Raw genomic sequence first — 26088 nt, forward strand, 5'->3', positions numbered from 1 at the left:
AGATAAAAGAAATCAGTTATTAGAAATGAGTTAGTTAAACTTTTACATTTAGAAATGTGTTGAAAAAAAATCTGCTTTCCGTTAAACAGAAATTGGGGAAAAAAATAAACAGGAGGGCCAATAATTCTGACTTCAACTATATATATATATATATATATATATATATATTCATTCATTCATTTTCTTTCGGCTTAGTCCCTTTATTAATCCGGGGTCGCCACAGCGGAGTGAACCGCCAACTTATCCAGCATATGTTTTATGCAGCGGATGCCCTTCCAGCTGCAATTCACACACACATACACTACAGACAATTTAGCCTACCCAATTCACCTGTACCGCATGTCTTTGAGAAACCGAAGCACCCGGAGGAAACCCACATGAACGCAGGGAGAACATGCAAACGCCACACAGAAATGCCAACTGACCTAGCCGAGGCTTGAACCAGCACTACCTACTACACCAATGTGTCTATATATATATATATATATATATATATATATATATATATATATATATATATATATATATATATATATATATATATGCTTTAAAAACTTCACAGTCACAAATATAAAAGAAACACAACTTGTAATAAAACTGGGCATGCACATTTTTTTCACTCACTACTTTGCCAGGGACTTTGCCGCTGGAGAACACCTTCAATAATAATCTAAACATTTGTTTAGAGATGAACCGCAAGATGTGCTCAAAAGTATGGCTACATGTGGTGAAGAATGATGGCAATGTTAAGTGTAATTATTGTAATAAACTAATAAGTTATAAAGCAGAATGTTGTGACCAACATGACAAAGCGTCTGCATTCGGTTCACATACTTCACAAACATCGAATTAAAAGAATGGCGTGTTAGGTTCATTGTGCATCCCTGGTGCAACCAACAAAAGTTGTGCATTTTAGTTTAACTTTTTGAGCGTGATGAGCAGTTCAGAGTTAGTTTTTATTTAGGTATCTTGAGGTGAAACTAAAAGATTAGGTTAGGGTTTTTTTTTTTTGCGCACGCGATCAATTCCTTATCCTCTGCATAAAGTTGAATAATTTAATTACTTTTGATGTGCTAAAATATTTGTTAAACGAATGTTATTTAAAAAAAGCATATATACATATTAAAACTGGAAAACTGAATAACGTGCATGGTCTAATCGGAAATAAAGAAAATTAGATATCTATTTTATTATTTAATGCATAAAATAGGCTAGTCTTTCTATAAAGTGAGTTTAATTGATCTGAAACTTTTAATTACATTCTCTTTTCTTGTAAGTAATAAAATTTACATCAGACTAATGAAAACGAGACTGAATACCTGCGTGAACAGGGCCACAATGACTTTTTTGTACATTGAAACAATTGGATACAGTGTTTTCTGTCCACATGACTGGCAAATGCATCGGGGAAAAAAAACTGCTGAATCTCCGTGAATAATTGGTTAACTTAGAAAACAAAGGTCTGGTTTAGTGATGTTAATAATGCATAGAAAAATGCAAAGCAGAATTCACCTAGGCTCATTAACCCACTGATGACAGCCACTTTTTGATGGCTTTAAATGGTGGTTAATGAGGTTTTTTGTGTTACTCTGGGAAGTTTGAACTGGAGCGAAGGCTACTTGATCAACATTGCATTTCTCGAAAAACAAAAAAACACACCTGCAAACTAGACACAGTCACCTAATGCTTGTGATGCATTACAATCCGTAATTTCCACCCATTAAAATGACAGCTTGGTCTTTACACTGTAAAATCGTGATGATATTTACTTATTGATCGTGGGCCACAAATATCGTTATCGTAATAATAATACAATTAATCTTACACCTCTATATTTGTGTGTTTGTGTGTGTTAATATAATAAACATAAATGTGATTGCACTATGTTCTTTGTTCATTGTCACCGCACAACACATTTAGATTTATATGTTTGTGTCAGTGGTTTGTTTTTGGTGTCTCTGCGATTTTGGAAATGGATCTTATCCACATTATCCAAAACTCAGGTACACGATTTCCATCTCATGAATATTTACTCACGGCCATTAACATAACAGACAGTGCCTTAGGAGGACAGCGCCTATCTCTGATGAATTTGTTTGTTAAAATGTCATCTCTGCTGGTTTCTCGGATGCTAATTTCTCTTCATTGAGAGTATGACATTTGTGGATCTCCATTTGGAGTTCAGCTTCATTTTATGTCTTTTTTGACAGATTAGAAAGATTGGAATAAGGGAGTTTAGTAAAGGAGTGAGCTACAGTCTAATTTTGTCACCTTATTTTATTCAAGATACTGCAACAACAAAAAATCTTGTAGGATACAGAGATTCATGCTGCGACTGGAGCTCATTGTCATGTTTTTAATACGCAAAGTGAATTCCTGGGGTGGCCCTGACAGTTCCCCGGCAACCCAGGATCACATTTTCAAAAATACACATGACAGAGTTTGGATACCTGTGATAGCTTTTGCCTTTCTTTCTGACATATGGGTAGAATAAATGTCAGTGGTAGTCGTAGACGTAGACTCATTATTTCCAGTCAAACCTTTACATTTAAAGCCGTCTAAATTGACTATCACTCTTTTAATATTACACATCACACTGTCTGACATAGACCAATGACATGTGTAGAATGTACATTGAAAAACCATTAAATTATAGTCTATGACAGATGGTAGAACAGTAGAATCTAACAACATAGAGGCAAAACATTCGGCAAGATCAATCTCACTTTGAATCTTGCTCTGGTAACAGCTAGAGAACATCATACAAGCAACATGAACTCTTTTTACCATGACATTTAAATTTTATGTTCGGTCGGTCACGTCGACATTTCCTGTTGTGTTCTAATAAATACATAGCAGCAAACACAATTTGACATCATCATTATAAATTCATGACACTATCACAATTATTTCTCAATGGAGCCTTTTATGACAAGACTGTTATGACTCATTTAATGATCATCATAATCTTAAATACTTGAAAGTTTTTAATATTTAATATACACAGTGCATCGGGAAAAGTATTACAAAATGGATTAAATTAATTTATTTCCTCAAAAGTCTACACACAATACCCCATAATGACAATGTGAAAAAAGATTTTTTGAAATTGTTGCAAATTTATAAAAAATAAAAAACCTGAAAAATCACATGTACATAAGTATTCACAGCCTTTGCGCAATACTTTGTTGATGCACCTTTGGCAGCAATTACAGCCTCAAGTCTTTTTGAATATGATGCCATAATCTTGGCACACCTGTCTTAGGGATTTTTTTGCCCATTCCTCTTTGCAGTACCTCTCAAGCTCTTTCAAGTTGGATGGGAAGCAACGGTGTACAGCCATTTTCAGATCTCTCCAGAGATGCTCAATAAGATTTAGGTCTGGGCTCTGGCTGGGTCACTCAAGGACATTCATCGAGTTGTTGTGAAGCCACTCCATTGATATTTTGGCGGTGTGCTTTGGCTCATTGCTTTGCATCGCCCCAGTCTGAGGTCAAGAGCACTCTGAAGCAGGTTTTCATTCATCCCCACAGCATGATGCTGCCACCACCATGCTTCACTGTAGGCATGGTATTAGCCTGGTGATGATCGATGCCTGGTTTTCTCCAATCGTAACACCTGGCATTCACTTTAAAGGGTTCAATTTTAGTCTCATCAGACCAGAGAATTTTGTTTCTTATGGTCTGAGAGTCCTTCAGATGCCTTTTGGCAAATTCCAGGCAGGGAGTGGCTTCTGTCTGGCAACTCTGCCATACAGGCCTAAATGGTGGATTGCTGCATAGATTGTTGTCCTTCTGTAAGGTTCTCCTCTCTCCACAGAAGAAGCTGGAGCTCAGACAGAGTGACCATCAGGTTATTGATCACATCCCAGACTAAGGGCCTTCTCCCGCTTATGGATGATGGAGGCCACTGTGCTCATTTGAGCTTTCAGAGCAGCAGAAATTTTTCTGTAACCTTTCCTAGCATTTTGCCTCAAGACAATCCTGTCTTGGAGGTCTACAGTCAATTCCTTTGTCTTCATGCTTTGTTTGTGCTTTGACATGCACTGTCAACCCTGGGACCTTATATAGAGAGGTGTATGCCTTTTCAAATCATGTCCAATCAACTGAATTGAGCACAGGTGCACTCCAATTAAGCTGCTGAATCATCTCAAGAATGATCAGTGGAAACTGAATGTACCTGAGCTCAATTTAGTGCTTCATGGCAAAGGCTGTGAATACTGATGTACATGTGATTTTTCAGGTTTTTAATTTTTTCACATTGTCATGGGGTATTGTATGTGGAATTTTGAGGAAATAAATGAATTTAATCCATTTTGGAATAAGGCTGTAACAAAGAAAATGTGGAGAAAGTGAAGCACTATGAATACTCCCTGGATGCACTATATGTATGCACAAAAATTATGAAACGTTCTATTAGAAGTAACACACTTGTCACGGATTGGTCAGGCTCTCACGATCCCCACTCACGAAGATCACCATCACCTGACTTCTAATGAGCACACAGCTGCATCACATTCACGAGCACCAGATAAAAGCACAGCACTCCAGTCGCTCATTGTCCGGGCTCGTCTCGACGAAAGCGGACAACTGAGCGACCACTCAGCGTAGTCATCCTCAGCTAAAACAAACGCTTTACTTACCTGTTCTCTTTGTATTCCTCCTAGTCTTCCTGGTCCACCCGAATCGTCCTGTCTTCCAGTCCTTCCAAGTCTGTGTCATCCTCTGTCAGCTGTATCTGGTGTGTGCTGTCCATCCTCGTGTATTCCTGTTACCCAGCCACGGAGGAAAAGACCCCAACATCATTCCTGATCCTCCTGGCTATCCTTCATGTGCTCCTTGTTGTCATTTAATAAACACCCTAACGTTTCCTTACCTCTGTCTCCTGTCCGCTTCATAACAGAAGCCCGGACCTATAACGACGACAACATGAGCACCCCCGATCACTTTCAAGAGCTGGTGGACCAGTTGAAGCGGATTCTACAGCCACCAGCTCCACTTTCCAACGCGCCACCAGCACCGAGCACTTCCGCCTCCACAGTTTCTTCTTCGGCCCTTCCTTCCAGTCCCATGGCCCGACCAGCGCCCTACTCAGGCGGAGCGGGGGAGTGCAATGGTTTTCTGTTACAATGTTCCCTCATATTCGAAATGCAACCTTCTCTATATCCCACAGATAAGTCAAAGATCGCCTACATCGTATCACTACTCTCTGGGCCTGCACTTAAATGGGCTGAGACGATCTGGAACCAAGCCGGGCCGGTCATGAATTCCATCACTACCTTCACGGAGTATTTCAAAGAGGTGTTTGGACGTTCTGATGGGGAAGTAGCCGCTGGAGAGCAGCTGTATCATCTAAAGCAAGGTACTCTATCTACACAGGAATATGCTCTCCGGTTTCGCACTCTAGCAGCTGCAAGTGGATGGAATGAGAGATCGTTGTTGACCACGTACCGGCTCGGCTTGGAACCCACTCTCCGAATCCAGCTGGCCACATTAGATGATACTATGGGTCTGGAGAGATTCATCCAACATTCTCTCCGATGTTCCGATCGTCTCCGTTCCTATCAACAGGACACCATCACCCCCTCGTCTGCACTCCTCCAATCGCCTGAGTCAACAGCCTCTCCAGAACCAGAACCCATGATAATAGAGTCTGGAAGACTGACATCAGCGGAACGACAGAGGAGGCTGACCCGGGGTCTGTGTCTATACTGCGGTGTCAGTGGACACACCCGTATGGAGTGTCCCCTTCGTCCCATTCGGACTTCAGTGAGTGTATTCAGTACGAATATTGAACAATGTAAACCACTTACTACCACCGTACAAATAACTACTGCCTCTATTTCTCTCCTTGTCACAGCCCTCATCGACTCCGGGTCAGCAGGGAACTTCATCTCCCAATCCCTCTGTCGTCAACTCCACCTACGTACTGAGGCGTCCTCGCATATATACCAGATACAACCGATAACCCAGTGCACTCGATCTTCGACCCGTATCCATCGACAATGCGAAGACATCCTTCTTCAAGTGGGGTTGTTACATCAAGAGAGGATTCAATTTCTGGTTCTGGAGGGTGCAAATATGGACATCATTCTAGGGCGCCCGTGGCTGGTGAAGCACGATCCCATCATCTCTTGGGGCACAGGAGAGATAAAGAAATGGGGATCTGGATGTACACCTACCTGTTCTCCAAATCTCCCTCTTCAAGGTCGGAACCCCCATTTCTTTGTTTACAACATCGGTCGAGAGTCCTCCTGAGAAGCAGTCTATCCACATTCCTAAGGAGTACAGCTCCTTTCATGATGTCTTCTGCCCCAAGAGAGCTTCCCAGCTACCGCCGCATCGGCCATGGGACTGCGCGATCGACCTAGTTCCAGATGCCCAGTTGCCAAGAGGTAGGATCTACCCGCTCTCGCTTCCAGAGAATCAGGCAATGGAAGATTACATAAGGGAGGCTCTGAGTCAGGGGTACATACGTCACTCAAAATCACCAGCCGCCTCAAGCTTCTTCTTTGTGGCCAAGAAGGACGGAGGGCTGCGTCCATGCATCGACTACAGGGTCCTAAATAACGGTACAGTAAAATACCGATATCCCCTTCCTCTGGTACCAGCCGCTTTGGAACAGCTCCGAGAAGCTAAAGTCTTCACTAAATTGGACCTCCGCAGCGCGTATAATCTGATAAGAATACGTGAGGGGGACCAATGGAAGACAGCATTCGTGACCCCTACTGGCCACTATGAATATGAGGTCATGCCTTACGGTCTGGTCAACGCCCCCTCCGTATTCCAAAACTTCATTCATGAAGTCCTCCGGGAGTTTCTTCACCACTTTGTAATAGTGTACATAGATGACATCCTCATTTACTCCCGGAGTGAGGCCGAACATCGCCAACACGTTGCGGAGGTCCTACACACATTGAGAGAACATCACCTCTACCTCAAAGCGGAGAAATGCTCATTCCACCAGAAGTCGATTCATTTCTTGGGATACATCATTGACCAAACCGGTATACGTATGGATGGGAAGAAAATTGAGGCTGTTCTATCCTGGTCAGAACCCACTTCCATTAAGGAGCTCCAGAGGTTTCTTGGGTTTGCTAACTTTTATAGACGGTTTATCAAGGACTACAGCAGGATTACATCACCTCTCACTAATCTCCTCAAGGGTAAACCCAAAGGACTGGAGTGGACCAAAGAAGCAGCCGCAGCCTTCCGCCTTCTTAAGAAGGAGTTCACAAGGGCCCCACTCCTGACTCATCCTGACCCAAATCTTCCTTTCGTGGTGGAAGTGGACGCATCCACCACCGGCGTCGGGGCAGTATTATCCCAACATCATGATACACCGCCCCGACTGCATCCCTGTGCCTATTTCTCTCGGAAGTTGAGCCCGGCGGAGCAGAATTACAGCATAGGAGACAGGGAGCTTCTAGCAATCAAGCTAGCCTTGGAGGAGTGGCGTCACTGGTTGGAGGGAGCCAAACATCCGTTCCAGGTGATCACAGATCACAAAAACCTCCAATATATCAAAGAGGCCAAGAGACTATGTCCACGTCAAGCCAGATGGTCACTTTTCTTCTCACGTTTTGATTTCTCCATTTCCTATCGTCCAGGACCCAAGAATCTAAGAGCAGACGCTCTCTCTCGTTTACACGAGCATCACGATCATGAAGAACTCCCAACGAAGATTCTTCCCGAACACATCTCCATTTGTCCGATCACCTGGAACGCTCCTCCAGTCGTTGCCACTCCGGAAGCCCCTGCTCCGCCGGGATGCCCTCCTCATCGGCAGTTCATACCACCTGAACACCGGGTAGATCTGATCCACTCCTTACATACCTCGCTAGGCACTGGACATCCAGGGATCAACAATACTCTCTCGCTAGTATCCCAACGATTCTGGTGGCCAAACATGGCAAGGGATGTGAGGCAATATGTTCAGGGCTGTAAGGACTGTGCCCAATCCAAGAGCCCACGTCATCTACCCGCTGGAAAGCTCCATCCCTTGCCGATTCCGAACCGTCCCTGGTCACACCTAGGAGTGGACTTTATCACTGACCTCCCCTCGTCAGAAGGTAATACCTGTATTCTAGTCATCGTAGATAGATTCTCAAAGTTTGTCAAACTAATCCCTCTGAAAGGTCTTCCCACAGCCTTTGAAACAGCCGACAATATCTTTAATCAAGTCTTCAGGTCATTTGGTATTCCAGAAGATATTGTGTCGGACAGAGGTCCACAGTTCATCTCACGTCTATGGAAAGCCTTCTTCAAGCTCCTAGGTGTGGCCGTCAGCCTCTCTTCTGGATATCATCCCCAAACCAACGGGCAGACAGAGAGGAAGATTCAGGAGGTGGGACGGTTCCTGAGGACCTTCTGCAGTGGTCACCAGAGCTCCTGGAGCCAGTATTTGGGCTGGGCAGAATATGCCCAAAATTCACTGCGGCAACCCTCCACCGGACTCACGCCATTCCAGTGCGTCCTGGGCTTCCAACCACCGCTCTTTCCCTGGGATGGCGAACCATCTGATGTCCCCGCAGTGGATCACTGGTTCCGGGAGAGCGAGAGAGTCTGGGACGAGGCTCATCAACATCTGCAGAGGGCAGTCCGTCGAAGCAAGGTAACCGCCGATAGAAGAAGGTCTGAAGAACCCAGATACACACCCGGACAAAAGGTGTGGCTATCCACCCGGGACATACGCATGCGACTGCCCTCTCGCAAGTTAAGTCCCCGATTTGTTGGTCCCTTCACCATCGTGGAACAGGTTAACCCCCGTCACCTACAAACTACAATTACCCTCTCACTACCGTATTCACCCTACATTCCACGTATCACTCCTGAAACCCTATCACGATCCTGTTCTTCCCTCCACAGAGCCTGACCACGAAGAGGAACCCCCTCCTCCACTGCTCCTAGAAGAAGGAGCCGTCTACGCAGTGAAGGAGATCTTGCGTTCCCGACGTCGTGGTGGCCAGTTGGAGTACCTGGTGGACTGGGAAGGGTACGGCCCCGAAGAAAGGACATGGGTTCCCAGAGCTGATATTCTCGATCCTAGTCTCATGGTGGAGTTTCATGAGAGCCACCCTGAGTTCCCAGCGCCTAGAGGCAGAGGGAGACCACCACGGCGTCGGAGGTGTCGGCCCTCAGGAGCGGGCCCTGGGGAGGGGGGTACTGTCACGGATTGGTCAGGCTCTCACGATCCCCACTCACGAAGATCACCATCACCTGACTTCTAATGAGCACACAGCTGCATCACATTCACGAGCACCAGATAAAAGCACAGCACTCCAGTCGCTCATTGTCCGGGCTCGTCTCGACGAAAGCGGACAACTGAGCGACCACTCAGCGTAGTCATCCTCAGCTAAAACAAACGCTTTACTTACCTGTTCTCTTTGTATTCCTCCTAGTCTTCCTGGTCCACCCGAATCGTCCTGTCTTCCAGTCCTTCCAAGTCTGTGTCATCCTCTGTCAGCTGTATCTGGTGTGTGCTGTCCATCCTCGTGTATTCCTGTTACCCAGCCACGGAGGAAAAGACCCCAACATCATTCCTGATCCTCCTGGCTATCCTTCATGTGCTCCTTGTTGTCATTTAATAAACACCCTAACGTTTCCTTACCTCTGTCTCCTGTCCGCTTCATAACAACACTCTTGTACAGCCATTTTTGCACATGCAAGTGCATGCACAATGTCTCCTAGACCACAAACTGCCTTTGTTTTTCAGTCAGTTGTTATCAAGACAATGGTTCTTATTATGAGAGTAGCAGGCATTATAATTTAAAGCTTATTTCCCTCTAGGAAGGTTTAGGTTCATTTTATTTTAAACCGTTTTAGCTCAAAGTATGAATTACTGTTTGTAAAGAGGTAACATTGTAATCACTCCACAAGTAATAACACTCATGCTGTGATATTTTATCCTCTTGACACTTTTTTTTTTATAAGGAGTTTCTGCCAATATGTGACTCCTGGAAATAGTTATTTTTCTCCATCTGTCACTGTGAGCACACCTACAAGTATTTCCTTCTAGGTTTACACCTTAGTCATTCTCATTTCCCAATGGCAGTCAGTGGAAGACAATCCCATAATCCATTCAAAGTGTGTCACTGACCTATTAGTGCCGGTTCTGGACTGTAACAAGTACAAAATTAACTTACGACCATGTGACAAAAATGCTGGTGAATATACTGGACATTCTGTAAATGTGTCATGTAGGCCACAGAATTAGTTTTGCACAATAATGGACAGTAACTAAGTATTTGTACTTCACTACTGTACTTAAGTAGACCCAATGTTCCCACATCTTCTGGTCCATTCCAGACATCGAAAGTCAGGGAATTTGGGCAGCACTTTATAATACCTACATACTCTGAATCATTTATTAAGCATTAGCAAATAGTTAATTGACCATTAGTTAAGCATTAACTCTACATTAATAAAAGTTAGTATGCAGTTCATAAATACAGCTACAAATGGCGGTTTCTCACTTTATAATGTAAAATGTGCTTACTGTATAACCTTACTGGATAATGTGCTTAATGATTGTTTTCATACTTTGTTAATGATTCATTTTTCTTACTAAATGAAGTATAGCATCATTTACAAACTAGTGATTTAAGAATAGTTAATGTTTTTTGAGATAATTTAGAATACGTAAGTAAATGATTAATGAAATATTCAAACTAACATTTACACTCACTGGTCACTTTATTAGATACACCTAACTGCTCGTTCATGCAAATTTCTAATCAGCCAATCATATGGCAGCAACTCAATGCATTTAGGCATGTAGACATGGTCAAGACGATCGGCTGCATTTCAAACCAAGCATCATAACGGGGAAGAAAGGTGATTTAAGTGACTTTGAACGTGGCTTGGTTGTTGGTGCCAGGCGGACTGGTCTGAGTATTTCAGAAACTGCTGATTTACTGGGATTTTCGTGCACAACCATCTCTAGGGTTTACAGTAAATCCAGTGAGCGAAAGTTCTATGGGAGCAAATGCCTTGTTGATGTCAGAGGAGAATGACCAGAACGGTTGTAGTTGATAGAAAGGCAACAGTAACTCAGATAACCACTCATTGAGGCAGATAATCAACCTTGAGGCAGATGGGCTACATCAGCAGAAAACCACATCTGGTGCCAGTCCTGTCCGTTGAGAACAGAAAACTGAGACTACAATTCGCACAGGCTCACCAAAATCGGGCAATAGAAGATTTGAAAAACTTTGCCTGGTCTGATGAATCTCAAGTTCTGCTGCGACATTCGGATAGTAGAGTCAGAATTTTGCATTAACAACATGTAAGTATGGATCCATCTTGCCTTGTATCAATGGTTCAGGCTATTGGTGGTGGTGTATGGTGTGGGGGATATTATCTTGGCACACTTTAGGCCCATTAACGCCACAGCCTACCTGAGTATTGTTGCTGACCATGCCCCTTTATGACCACAGTGTACCCATCTTCTGATGGCTACTTTCAGCAGGATAATGTGCCATGTCATAAAGTACAAATCATCTCAGACTGCTTTCTTGAACATGACAATGAGTTCACTGTACTCAAATGGCCTCCACAGTCACCAGAACTCAATCCAATAGAGCACCCTTGGGTTGTGTTGGAACAGGGGATTCACATCATCGTGCAGCCAACAAATCTGCAGCAACTTTGTGATGCTATCATGTCAATATGTGCTAAAATCTCTGAGGAATATTTCCAGTATCTTGTTGAATCTATGCCATGAAGGATTAAATCAGTTCTGAAGGCAAAAAGTGGTAAAACCCGGTACTAGTAAGGTGTACCTAATAAAGTGACCGGTTAGTGTAGATATCCTATTATTCAGGCATATAATAATAGTTACTTTGTATGCTAATAAATGCTTTTATCAACTCAACTTCATCTAGTTTTGTGACCTAATCTAAAGTGAAGACTTAATGCTTTGTAAATACCTTAACATTGACAATTAAAATGTTAGCACCAAATGAACAATACATCTTTGCAATCTTATCTAAAAAATAAAATGGGTTTTTGAATTTTAAATTTTACTTCTCATTCATTTGAACATGTTTTTTTATCATGTTGTTTCACATGTTTTGCCTGTTGTTATGGTTAGACTACTTTTCACAGCCATTTTATTTTTTCCTCACTTGGCCTCCAGCAATCAAACGCTGTCACCAGGCTGTACCTGTGGAAATCTGTTTTTCGTTTGCTCAACAAATCTTTCCTGGATTTTGCTGGAAAAAATGATAACAAAAAAATGTGTTTTTCAGAAATATAAATGACAATTCTTGTGGTGTTTTGCTGTGAAGATACATGTATACACAAAATTACACATTTTAGTTCATTATTTTCATTGTGGTCTCTCTAGCATTTTCTATATGCTGATATTATGTAATTTGAAATAAAACATGCAGATGGTGTGGTAGGACTTTGAAGTGTTTTTGCTGAACTGTAAAAAAAAATGTGTTAATTAACAGGTTCCATATTTCATAATTCATAGTTTTTTTTTTGTTTATGGTTTTGAAATGCATTATGTGACCTTGATCTCTGCTCTGTCGACTATTGATGTTGAAAATTCAACACTGCAGTTTAACAAAATGACTTTTATTAATCTAAAATCAAACAAAAAGTGCTCAGAGGTAGCTTAAATAACGTGTCGGTGCTCTTTGGGTAAGGATTCATCAGAATAAATAGCAAAAATCAGCCCAAGGCACTCGAAAAATGTAAAAATAATTAAAAGCCTTTATTGACATGGCTATTCCTTAAAACTGACCCTGAGGCTAGTTTGAAACACTATAAAAATATATATTGTATATATAGTATTATATAGAGAGAATTAAGTCTGGAAAATAACAGAAAAAGTACTCCAACCCAGTCACTATATCAAGTCAAACTATTAAAAATGTCAATAAAAGTCACTTTTTTAAACTTTTCCGCATCTAAGATGTTGGAGAATAGATCACGATCTCATAATGCAATGCAAATAGCATAAATAAATGGAAACTTAACTTAGTTTACCAACAGTTTTTTTACAGAGTGGTCGAAAATTGTGAGAAATTTGTGTCTGAAACTATTTGCAAGCTGTTCTAAAGTGTGTGCCAAATTTAGTGTTAAATTTATCATTCGCAGAATCACAAAATTCTGGACACATGGTTCAACACAGCAGCTGCCTGTATTTCTATTCATTATAGGTCATGCAAATTCAGCTTTTTAGTCAGTGAAAGTCAGGGAAGAGTCAGGGAATTTGATATTTGGCCAAGTGTGGGAACCCTGGTACATATTTTATATATTTGTACTTTGATTTTAAGGTATTTTTATTTTATATGTTCTTGTACAAATTTTTACTTTTACATCCCTACATTCCAAAACAGTAGATTTTTGATTAATAAAAAATATTTTCAAGCAGTTTTAAAAATATATATAAAAAAAAAAAAATCTGAAAAAATTGCTACTGAAATGCATTTAATACTTTATATAAAGGCTTTTTTTAATGATGGTATCTTAAAGACGTCTATCATATGGAGAATGAATTCAAGAATGAAGAATGATGAATTGCTTAGGTGTGAGTTTGTTTACAGACTTCAACAGAGTTTAAATATCTTGATGGTTCTGTGGGTCTCATCAATAAAATCTGATATTTATTCTGTACTTTTTATTGGATTCAAATCAGGTGATTGGTTGGGCCATTCTGCAGTTTAATTTACTTTCTCTGAAAGCATTTGAGAGTTTCCTTGGCTGTGTTTTGGATCATTGTCTTGCTGAAATGTCCACCCTGGTTTCATTTTTATCATCCTGCTAATGTAGATGTTGGACTGAAGCAGCTAATATTAATTTACAAAGACGAAGGGCAGAGGGTTACTGAAGAACTACAGAGAGATTTCAGCTGCTGTCTAGGCTTTCATTGCCTTTCTACACCTCACTTTCTACATGTGTTCAATACTTTTTACCTGTCATTCCACTTTATTACACATAACTTAATTTGTAAAATAATTACTATTGTTTTCTTTGCATATTTGTATTTCTTTGGTTGTTGCTGTAACTTGAAGATGCTGAACGACTAAGTTGAGGATCCACGTGCAATACCTTATTACACAGAGAATGGTCAGGCAGGCAATGGTCACAATAAGAAGCAAATGGTAACATACAGGGAAATCCAGAAGCGTAGTCAGTTAACAGTAAAACAAGGCTTGAGTCAAAACATGAGGAGACTAAACATGGAAAACACTTCAGTTATGTACCAACAAGCTCTGCAATGTCTGTGAATGTGTGTTATGGTCCGTGCAATCAGTCTTGAGAAGCTCCCAGCTGTGTGTGTGTGTGTGTGTGTGTGTGTGTGTGTGTGTACTCAATGAACAACCAGGACAGGTGTGTGTATGGTGCCTGAAGGGAGTTGTAGTTCATATGGTGGCAGAACTGCAATTCTCCAGCGATCTGTGTGGACTAGATCGCTGGTGATTGTGACAGTTGTGACCAACATCTGGTAAAAATTTAACAGCACCTTTAGAAATATATTTCTGATAAATGTGATGTGTTGAACTTATTTACCCCACTGTAAACATGAAGGAACATTAGAAGGTATATTCGCTTACTGAAATTGATTAATTTTCTGTTTTGGTTTTCTGAAATGTTTAATTTTGGTGTTGAGGAAAAATTTATGAAAACTATGAAAATGTCTGATTATGTAATTATACACATTTTTTTTAAAGGTAAAAATAATTCAAATAAATAAATAAAATAATAATAAGAATGTTATGCTGATCATACAGAGGGCAACTTTTTGAGCAATGTTACTGGCCAACTTTGGAAAATTATGTCATAAATGGGCAACAGGGTGAAACACAGAGTTAATAATGGGCACAGATACCATACTGTTGCCCGTTCTTAATAGAAAAATTGACAAGTAAAGCTGCGGTCACACTGGACTTTTCTCCCTATAGACTTCCATTCATGCGCACGCGAATGTGTCAGACCAGAAATGCAAGCTCATGCAACAAGTTTCGCAGTTCGCTGCGTTGCAAAATTCAAGCTTGGTGAACTCGGACCTGCAAAATCGCATCACTTGACTGCGTGAGACCAATCGAGGATCAAAACATGACCTCTCTGGACACAAATTTAAAATATGGACCAATCGCTCACTTTTTAACATGTCTAATTATCTTGTTTAATCCCGCCCTTTTTCGCAGTACTGTACTACAGAATTTCTCAAGCTCAAACTCTAGTGTGACCGCAGCTTCACATCGCAACATTGCCCAACAAGTTGCGATGAATCAACAGCAATAGTAGTAAAGCACTTGTGTGACACTTGTAGGTAAAGCACTTGTGTGATTTTTGCCTGTGATTTTTGCCTGGTGTGAAAACTGGAAACTAAGAGAGCATTGTAAAATAAGATAAAAAATGAGTTTAATATGAGATGTAAATTACTCAATATTAACCAAAGATAAACAGTAATTGTGTTGTTTGCTGCATATTTAGTGCAATATAGTTATCTTGTTTATTTGTCAATTAGGGTTGGGTCATTGCAATCCTCTGCCCCACCCCCGAAAAATGCACACTTAGACCCTGTTTGCACCATTATGTCTTAGTTTTAAAATGGCATTTGAGAACGAAAACAATCCACATCTACACTAGCATTTCATTTAGCACTTCTGAAAAGCCCTCCGTCCATATACAGCTGAAAACGCACATCACGTGACCACACGCACTCTGTCATACGCTGCAATGTATGAGCGCGTCTGAGCTCCAGTAGTCAGCAGGTGCTTTGAGCACAAAACCCCAGAGAGCAGTGCACGTCGGACAGTTTATAAAGGATGTACCACTGGATCACGTCTCACTATAGTTGTTAAACGTGATATTTAATTCATCTTGTCTCTATCTAATGACTCTTTGGTCTTTTGAATCTATCAGGTAACGTGTCACAGCGTCAGTACATTGCTTCACGCTTGTACTTAATAATTTTATCGAAACCTCAGATACTGTTGGTTGGTTCCTGTTGGTTGTGTACGTTTTTTACCAAACCAAGTTTGTTGACGACATTATAACGACACAGATCACTCTGCCTGTTCATGCCAGAGTTCTGCGGAAAAAGTGATTGACAGGTGGTGATTTGTGTGTAAATTATCTTTATTTATTTATGATTTGATTATGAGTAAACCAAAGACCATGCGGGTCAGGCAGTTGAAACGGTAGGCTACAAATAACTAATTCGTTATGAATGAATGAATGAATGAATTATTTATGAATGATTAAATCATCGCCACCTACGACGACGATGCCATCGTCCATTGCGATGTTTCACATTAGACAATGTCTGATGCCAAATTGGTTAACATCGCCCAACCCTTTTGTCAATCCACATTAATCAGTGTCTGTCAAGTACATTATGTTACAACTTATAAATGTTACTCATAAACTTAGCACATCAAGAAAATGATAACACTATGATTGACTCCTCTAGATGTTAGTATGATTTCCTAATGGGATAGTAAAAATAATATAATAAGCAATCATAATTGTGATTTAACAATGTTTTTGATAAACAACATTTTGGTCAAAACCTTCTTCAGGCATTTTTCATAATACCTGCCTACACAGCTGCTGGTATCCAGGTGTGTGAGAGCTGTTTATTTATTCATTTTCTTGCCAAAGGCAATTTTATTTGCATTTGGCACTTGGCAAGTGTTAATTTTGCACCCCAGCTGTAGCCGTTTCCATGTGTTCTCTAACGCTCTCTCTGAGAATTGTTTGACTGCTCCAGGGCTCACAGATTCAGTGTGCTGTATGCAATATAAATGGTAATGATATAGAACCAAACCTACTACAGATGAAATATTAAGTCAATGTGTATGGTCATTGTCTCATTTACAGATGGTGAGAGGCCGATGGAGGGAACCGACACCAGCCATAAGAGAGACTCGCGGTCATCAGACAAGTACCGCAAAAGCGAAGATGCCAGCAACAGCCAGGAGGAGGACAACACAGTAAGATTTTTTTTTCTTAAAACCAGGCTCAAGAGAAGTGCTTAATACTGTTAAATATGCATTTGTGAATATATATAACATATTTTAGTCCTCTAATATATTTTAGTATAATAAGCTTAGTTCTCTCCTAAAACAACATAAAAACAGTAATTGTGAATAGATTCAGTAAGTTTTGCAACTGAAATCTCTCTTAATGGAAATGCAAACACTGTGTCCATCCATAACAGAGACTGCAGTGGTCAACTCCTGTTCAGTCCCAGTCTTCGATCTCTTTCCATTGTTTTCTATGTAAACGTGATTGACGGATATGTGTGAATATATACGTGTGTGTATATATATATACACACGTATATATATATATACACATACAGCAACAAGCAGAGGACACTCTACAGTTTGACAAATATTGCTGCTGTTGGACAACATAATGTACTTTAGAAGCTTTTTTAGGTGAGAATATAATTGTTTAAATTGCAACTGTGCAGTTTATTAATAAGGATAGTTCTTATTTTAATATTTATAATTTCGGAGAGACAGCACGTAGGCTGCCTTTAGCCTGTTGTTGAGCAGAGCAAAGATGGTTGATGTTGTCCATCCACAAGATGGCGCCAAATACTGCATAATAAGCTCTTAGAAGAGAAAAACAGTATAATTTCTAACTACAGCTGATCAAATCATTATTCAACTGGTAAGTGACTTTCTAAGTCGTTATTTCTTTTTTGTATGTTGTAGTGCTGTATTTATACCATAGTAATTGTAGTGTATTGAGTGTGAGATGGGACTCATATCAGGAAAGTATGTATTTTGTGTTGGCCACTCGTTGTATAACCCTATTACTTTTGGTTACTTTTATGTCATTACTTTTTGGTTGCCTGTCTGTTTGTTTCTAATGCATCTCCTGTTTTCGTTAGTGCAGACTAGTTCAGTAAAAATAAAGAAAGACGAAATGCCCGCTTGTATTTAGGGTTTTTCCTTATCGCAAACATAACAGTTATCTGGTAGGGTTTGCGCTGCTAATTTGAACAGAGAGTGAGTGACTTCCGGCGTCCTCCATCTACGTGAGCGACAGCAATCGTTGGCGGCCAGGTGGGCGTGTTGAACAAAGCGACAATGTTGAGAATCCTTTAAGTTTATGCAAATGAAGAGGGACTTTGTTGAGCGACAGCCAATAGGAGCACCAGTAGAGCTCACGTGATCCTCTCTCAGCTCGCTCAGAGGCCGATTGTATTCTCTGTGCTGTAGACCTACACAGACCCAGAGTCACCAGGTCGCCACCCAGAGCGTCACACTACAGAGCTACAAAGTCGCTGCTAGTGTGAATGAGGCCAACACACGCCTCCCACAAGTGCCAATATACAGCCATGTTAGTAGCACTGCTACTCGTGTGATATTGCTCACACACACACACATACAGCCACACATATATGTGTGTGTGTGTGTGTGTGTGTGTGTGTGTGTGTGCGTGTGTGTGTGTGTGTGTGAGCAATATCAAATGAGTAGCAGTGCTACACAGTATTATAGTTGGCCATATGTGTGCTACCCAAATAATGACTAAAAGTAAGCCTTTGAGAATGGGTTTTCTCAAGCCAGGTGGCGCATTAGACCAGGGGCTCATCTCCTGTTTCCAAAATGCATCACAAACTGATGAGAAACTGTTCTACTATGATAATTGATGATGAAAATAAATGATGTTCAATATCATGCACTTGTGTTTACTAACTGTTTATTCAGTTAAACATGAATTTTGAACTGTATGCCTATATAAGCTCAAAACAGCGATTTTTGATTTCCTTAATCCGACTAAAGTCATAGCTGAACTAAACAGAATTGGAATTAAGACATGGAATATGCATATAATAGTGGCATTACTGAAGGAAACACCACGATCAAACTGTTACCGTCATGTAGGACTTTTTGCCATATTTTCCGATAAAATCCACACTCGCGACTGTCAGTAAAGGACCGCACACACACAAACACGCACACACACACATTGCAAAATGCGGAAGTTTTTTTCTTTCCATTTGGCATGCGTTATTAAGTTCCATAACACTCTCACCAGTCCTTACTCCTTATTTGCGTCTAATACCCCAGTTTGTCATGGGGGCATAAATGAAATGTTCATGAGTTAAAGCGAAATTGCCGAACTGCGGTTAAAGTCAGGCATCCTGCTGATTATATATATACACACACACAGTTGAAGTGAGAATTTTTAGCCCCCCTTTGAATTTTTTTCTTTTTTAAATATTTCCCAAATTATGTTTAACAGAGCAAGGAAATTTTCACAGTATGTCTGATAACATTTTTTTCTTCTGGAGAAAGTCTTATTTGTTTTATTTCGGCTAGAATACACGCAGTTTTAAATTTTTTGTGAACCATTTTAAGGTCAAAATTATTAGCCCCTTTAAGCTTTTTTTGACTGTCTACAAAACAAACCATCATTATACAGTAACTTGCCTAATTACTCTAACCTGCCTAGTTAACCGTATTAACCAAGTTAAGCCTTTAAATGTCACATTAAGCTGTATAGAAGTGTCTTGAAAAATATCTAGTAAAATAATATTTACTGTCATCATGGCAAAGATAAAATAAATCAGTTACTAGAAATGAGTTATTAAAACTATTATGTTTAGAAATGTGTTGAAAAAAATCTTCTCTACGTTAAACAGAAATTCGGGGAAAAATTTATACAGGGGGGCTAATAATTCTGACTTCAACTGTATATGGTATTTATTCTGGTATTAATTACTCACCCTGATATTGTTCCAATCGCCTGATCACCTTTAGAACACAAATTAAGATAAAAAAGGAACCAAAAAATTGTCAAAACATTCTGTGGGACTACAGTGATTTAACTATAATACAAAGTTCTAAAAACACTAATATTTAAATTATATATTAAGTGTATTTTAATGGCTTTTTTTAAACAGGAGTACTATTTTTAAAATGCATTTTGTAATAATATCAATGATCTTTTTTAAAGTATAATTTATAACGCGTGATAGTTGGACAGTGCATTTCCTCATTATAAATAGGTTTTTTTTTTGTCAAAAGTATGTTTTGCTTTAATCATAATTCATGAAAAAAGATCACTGTCAAGAGGCCACAAAAAATCTGAATCCATTTCCAAATTCAGTTGCAGCATAAATGCGAAGAAAACTGGATTCAGGTAGAATTTGTATTATCTTTAAAGAGTTCTCACAACTTCCCATATGTGACTAAAAATAGTCATTAGAATATTAGGTTAAGATCAGGTTTCATTTCCTGCTGTCAATATATATATATATATATATATATATATATATATATATATATATATATATATATATATATATATATATATATAAACTTAATTAACATAAAAAAATATATTTAATTGTTTTTTTTATCAGAGCTAGATACAGAACAGTGAACAGCTTCTCCAGAGTGCTTCTGAAGCTTATGCAAGTTTATTTTACATTCTATAGAAGAACACCATTGAGCCTCGCTAGATCCTCCTGCCCACACAGCGTGCACGTTAATTTGGACAACTATGCGGGTATATTAAGTAGTTCACACAAAAATACACATTTTCCATTCACGGATAGTGAATGAACAGACTTACATGTACTAGTTGCAGACGTGATCATGGTGCAATTTTTTCACATAGTTTAAAGCAGGGGTCACCAATCACGGTCCTGGAGGGCCGGTGTCCCTGCAGGGTTTAGCTCCAACTTGCCTCAACAAACCTGCTTGATTGTTTCAAGAATACCTGGTAAGACCTTGATTAGCTTGTTCAGGTGTGTTTGATTAGAGTTGGAGCTAAAATCTGCAGGACACCGGCCCTCCAGGAACAAGTTTGGTGACCCCTGGTTTAAAGTAATAAATCAGAGAACAGGCGAAATGGCATTACTTCGATCACTTTAATGTAGCATATTAATAATGAAATACCAAAATTATAGTATAATATTGAAAGTTAATTTTAAGCTATCTCACGGCCCACCTGCAAGATCGCTGTGGCCTGAGAGTGGTTGAGACTGGTTGAGAATCCCTGGTTTAGATCACCTCTTTAACTGGGTCTCCATCTGTTTCATTGGTGCACACCAGCGTGTAGTTGCTGTAAGCGGAATATGAATCCCTGGTCTAAGACTATTGGTCAAAAACGTTCCCGTAACTGAAATAAAATGGGGTGGCAGGGTGGCTCAGTGGTTAGCCTCACAGCAAGAAGGTCACTGGTTTGAGTCCCAGCTGGGCTAGTTGGCATTTCTGTGTGGAGTTTGTACATTCTACTCGTGTTCGTGTGGGTTTTCTATGGGTGCTCTGGTTTCCCCCACAGTTCAAATACATGCATAAAACATATGCCAGAATAGTTGGTGGTTCATTCCGCTGTGGCGACCCCTGATAAATAAGGGACTAAGCTGAAGGAAATGAATGAATAAAAGAAATAAATAAAATAAAAAACGTACCTGATGAGAGGCGATGTGTGGAACACACCAAACCGATCGATGCTAAACGACAACCCAGCGAATTCCAACCGCCATCCAATGCCTTGGTGTGTCCCGGTTGATGTTCATCTGTTTCCATCCAAGAAAACCAAAAATGCCCTCTACTATTTGCAAGAGCCTTTTTTAGTCTATAGATTCATCTCTAAAAGTTTACTTTATTTCACTTACCTAGGACATATCAGGTCATTCCGACCTCTGGAAGATGAGGATATACAGTCGGGAATAAGATACAGTTCATACTGGCTTAAATGATTGATGGACTTTTGCGCTCATCGAAGATGTTTCTCAAAAGAGCCTTCGCTGCATTTCCGTTTCTCCCATGGCACAGAGGAGCCCAGCTTTTAGCACCTTTCATCTCAAGCACAGTACACTGCATACTATCGCTGTTACACACCAACTAGTCCAAATGCCCTCCACATTGCCCAAAGGACCAACAAAACCTATATGTCAAAGAAATCAGTTGAACTATATGGATATAAGCTCAGAAAATCAAGAACAGTCGCACTTACTGTTTAGGATTGGTATACATATACACTTTTTATTGAAAAGTCTTGCACAAAAAAAGAGTTTTGTGACTTTTAATCGATATCTGCTAGCCTTGGAGTCATCTATATGCTTGCATTCAGGTTGACAGAATTAAATTGTAGCAGATATATGAATTCTGTTTGGATAGGATATATGTCAGCACAAGAAAGCGAATTGCATTCATAGCATGGGATTTTTAATTTTATGACTTTAAAGCAGCGAGGGAAGGATTTATCAAGCCATAATGGAATGGAGATTGCAGAAGATGATGTGGACAAACAGAGAGTCTGTGACAGATGCTGTGCTGGTGGAGTGTGTTATGAAGCGGACAGGAGACAGAGGTAAGGAAACGTTAGGGTGTTTATTAAATGACAACAAGGAGCACATGAAGGATAGCCAGGAGGATCAGGAATGATGTTGGGGTCTTTTCCTCCGTGGCTGGGTAACAGGAATACACGAGGATGGACAGCACACACCAGATACAGCTGACAGAGGATGACACAGACTTGGAAGGACTGGAAGACAGGACGATACGGGTGGACCAGGAAGACTAGGAGGAATACAAAGAGAACAGGTAAGTAAAGCGTTTGTTTTAGCTGAGGATGACTACGCTGAGTGGTCGCTCAGTTGTCCGCTTTCGTCGAGACGAGCCCGGACAATGAGCGACTGGAGTGCTGTTGCTTTTATCTGGTGCTCGTGAATGTGATGCAGCTGTGTGCTCATTAGAAGTCAGGTGATGGTGATCTTCGTGAGTGGGGATCGTGAGAGCCTGACCAATCCGTGACAGTACCCCCTCCCCAGGGCCCGCTCCTGAGGGCCGACACCTCCGACGCCGTGGTGGTCTCCCTCTGCCTCTAGGCGCTGGGAACTCAGGGTGGCTCTCATGAAACTCCACCATGAGACTAGGATCGAGAATATCAGCTCTGGGAACCCATGTCCTTTCTTCGGGGCCGTACCCTTCCCAGTCCACCAGGTACTCCAACTGGCCACCACGACGTCGGGAACGCAAGATCTCCTTCACTGCGTAGACGGCTCCTTCTTCTAGGAGCAGTGGAGGAGGGGGTTCCTCTTCGTGGTCAGGCTCTGTGGAGGGAAGAACAGGATCGTGATAGGGTTTCAGGAGTGATACGTGGAATGTAGGGTGAATACGGTAGTGAGAGGGTAATTGTAGTTTGTAGGTGACGGGGTTAACCTGTTCCACGATGGTGAAGGGACCAACAAATCGGGGACTTAACTTGCGAGAGGGCAGTCGCATGCGTATGTCCCGGGTGGATAGCCACACCTTTTGTCCGGGTGTGTATCTGGGTTCTTCAGACCTTCTTCTATCGGCGGTTACCTTGCTTCGACGGACTGCCCTCTGCAGATGTTGATGAGCCTCGTCCCAGACTCTCTCGCTCTCCCGGAACCAGTGATCCACTGCGGGGACATCAGATGGTTCGCCATCCCAGGGAAAGAGCGGTGGTTGGAAGCCCAGGACGCACTGGAATGGCGTGAGTCCGGTGGAGGGTTGCCGCAGTGAATTTTGGGCATATTCTGCCCAGCCCAAATACTGGCTCCAGGAGCTCTGGTGACCACTGCAGAAGGTCCTCAGGAACCGTCCCACCTCCTGAATCTTCCTCTCTGTCTGCCCGTTGGTTTGGGGATGATATCCAGAAGAGAGGCTGACGGCCACACCTAGGAGCTTGAAGAAGGCTTTCCATAGACGTGAGATGAACTGTGGACCTCTGTCCGACACAATATCTTCTGGAATACCAAATGACCTGAAGACTTGATTAAAGATATTGTCGGCTGTTTCAAAGGCTGTGGGAAGACCTTTCAGAGGGATTAGTTTGACAAACTTTGAGAATCTATCTACGATGACTAGAATACAGGTATTACCTTCTGACGAGGGGAGGTCAGTGATAAAGTCCACTCCTAGGTGTGACCAGGGACGGTTCGGAATCGGCAAGGGATGGAGCTTTCCAGCGGGTAGATGACGTGGGCTCTTGGATTGGGCACAGTCCTTACAGCCCTGAACATATTGCCTCACATCCCTTGCCATGTTTGGCCACCAGAATCGTTGGGATACTAGCGAGAGAGTATTGTTGATCCCTGGATGTCCAGTGCCTAGCGAGGTATGTAAGGAGTGGATCAGATCTACCCGGTGTTCAGGTGGTATGAACTGCCGATGAGGAGGGCATCCCGGCGGAGCAGGGGCTTCCGGAGTGGCAACGACTGGAGGAGCGTTCCAGGTGATCGGACAAATGGAGATGTGTTCGGGAAGAATCTTCGTTGGGAGTTCTTCATGATCGTGATGCTCGTGTAAACGAGAGAGAGCGTCTGCTCTTAGATTCTTGGGTCCTGGACGATAGGAAATGGAGAAATCAAAACGTGAGAAGAAAAAGTGACCATCTGGCTTGACGTGGACATAGTCTCTTGGCCTCTTTGATATATTGGAGGTTTTTGTGATCTGTGATCACCTGGAACGGATGTTTGGCTCCCTCCAACCAGTGACGCCACTCCTCCAAGGCTAGCTTGATTGCTAGAAGCTCCCTGTCTCCTATGCTGTAATTCTGCTCCGCCGGGCTCAACTTCCGAGAGAAATAGGCACAGGGATGCAGTCGGGGCGGTGTATCATGATGTTGGGATAATACTGCCCCGACGCCGGTGGTGGATGCGTCCACTTCCACCACGAAAGGAAGATTTGGGTCAGGATGAGTCAGGAGTGGGGCCCTTGTGAACTCCTTCTTAAGAAGGCGGAAGGCTGCGGCTGCTTCTTTGGTCCACTCCAGTCCTTTGGGTTTACCCTTGAGGAGATTAGTGAGAGGTGATGTAATCCTGCTGTAGTCCTTGATAAACCGTCTATAAAAGTTAGCAAACCCAAGAAACCTCTGGAGCTCCTTAATGGAAGTGGGTTCTGACCAGGATAGAACAGCCTCAATTTTTCTTCCCATCCATACGTATACCGGTTTGGTCAATGATGTATCCCAAGAAATGAATCGACTTCTGGTGGAATGAGCATTTCTCCGCTTTGAGGTAGAGGTGATGTTCTCTCAATGTGTGTAGGACCTCCGCAACGTGTTGGCGATGTTCGGCCTCACTCCGGGAGTAAATGAGGATGTCATCTATGTACACTATTACAAAGTGGTGAAGAAACTCCCGGAGGACTTCATGAATGAAGTTTTGGAATACGGAGGGGGCGTTGACCAGACCGTAAGGCATGACCTCATATTCATAGTGGCCAGTAGGGGTCACGAATGCTGTCTTCCATTGGTCCCCCTCACGTATTCTTATCAGATTATACGCGCTGCGGAGGTCCAATTTAGTGAAGACTTTAGCTTCTCGGAGCTGTTCCAAAGCGGCTGGTACCAGAGGAAGGGGATATCGGTATTTTACTGTACCGTTATTTAGGACCCTGTAGTCGATGCATGGACGCAGCCCTCCGTCCTTCTTGGCCACAAAGAAGAAGCTTGAGGCGGCTGGTGATTTTGAGTGACGTATGTACCCCTGACTCAGAGCCTCCCTTATGTAATCTTCCATTGCCTGATTCTCTGGAAGCGAGAGCGGGTAGATCCTACCTCTTGGCAACTGGGCATCTGGAACTAGGTCGATCGCGCAGTCCCATGGCCGATGCGGCGGTAGCTGGGAAGCTCTCTTGGGGCAGAAGACATCATGAAAGGAGCTGTACTCCTTAGGAATGTGGATAGACTGCTTCTCAGGAGGACTCTCGACCGATGTTGTAAACAAAGAAATGGGGTTCCGACCTTGAAGAGGGAGATTTGGAAAACAGGTAGGTGTACATCCAGATCCCCATTTCTTTATCTCTCCTGTGCCCCAAGAGATGATGGGATCGTGCTTCACCAGCCACGGGCGCCCTAGAATGATGTCCATATTTGCACCCTCCAGAACCAGAAATTGAATCCTCTCTTGATGTAACAACCCCACTTGAAGAAGGATGTCTTCGCATTGTCGATGGATACGGGTCGAAGATCGAGTGCACTGGGTTATCGGTTGTATCTGGTATATATGCGAGGACGCCTCAGTACGTAGGTGGAGTGACGACAGAGGGATTGGGAGATGAAGTTCCCTGCTGACCCGGAGTCGATGAGGGCTGTGACAAGGAGAGAAATAGAGGCAGTAGTT

General features: G+C 41.8%; 1 protein-coding gene across 1 annotated transcript in view; it reads left to right on the forward strand.

The window, feature by feature from the left end:
- b4galnt4a (beta-1,4-N-acetyl-galactosaminyl transferase 4a) overlaps nt 1–26088 on the forward strand; it is a 407281-nt gene that overhangs the window by 97615 nt on the left and 283578 nt on the right. Inside the window, exon 2 of the mRNA XM_056452299.1 lies at nt 16845–16957. Coding sequence (XP_056308274.1) covers nt 16845–16957 — 113 coding nt within the window. The remainder of the gene's footprint in view (nt 1–16844; nt 16958–26088) is intronic.

The sequence above is a fragment of the Danio aesculapii genome, chromosome 25, assembly GCF_903798145.1.
Source record: "Danio aesculapii chromosome 25, fDanAes4.1, whole genome shotgun sequence".
NCBI lineage: Eukaryota > Metazoa > Chordata > Actinopteri > Cypriniformes > Danionidae > Danio > Danio aesculapii.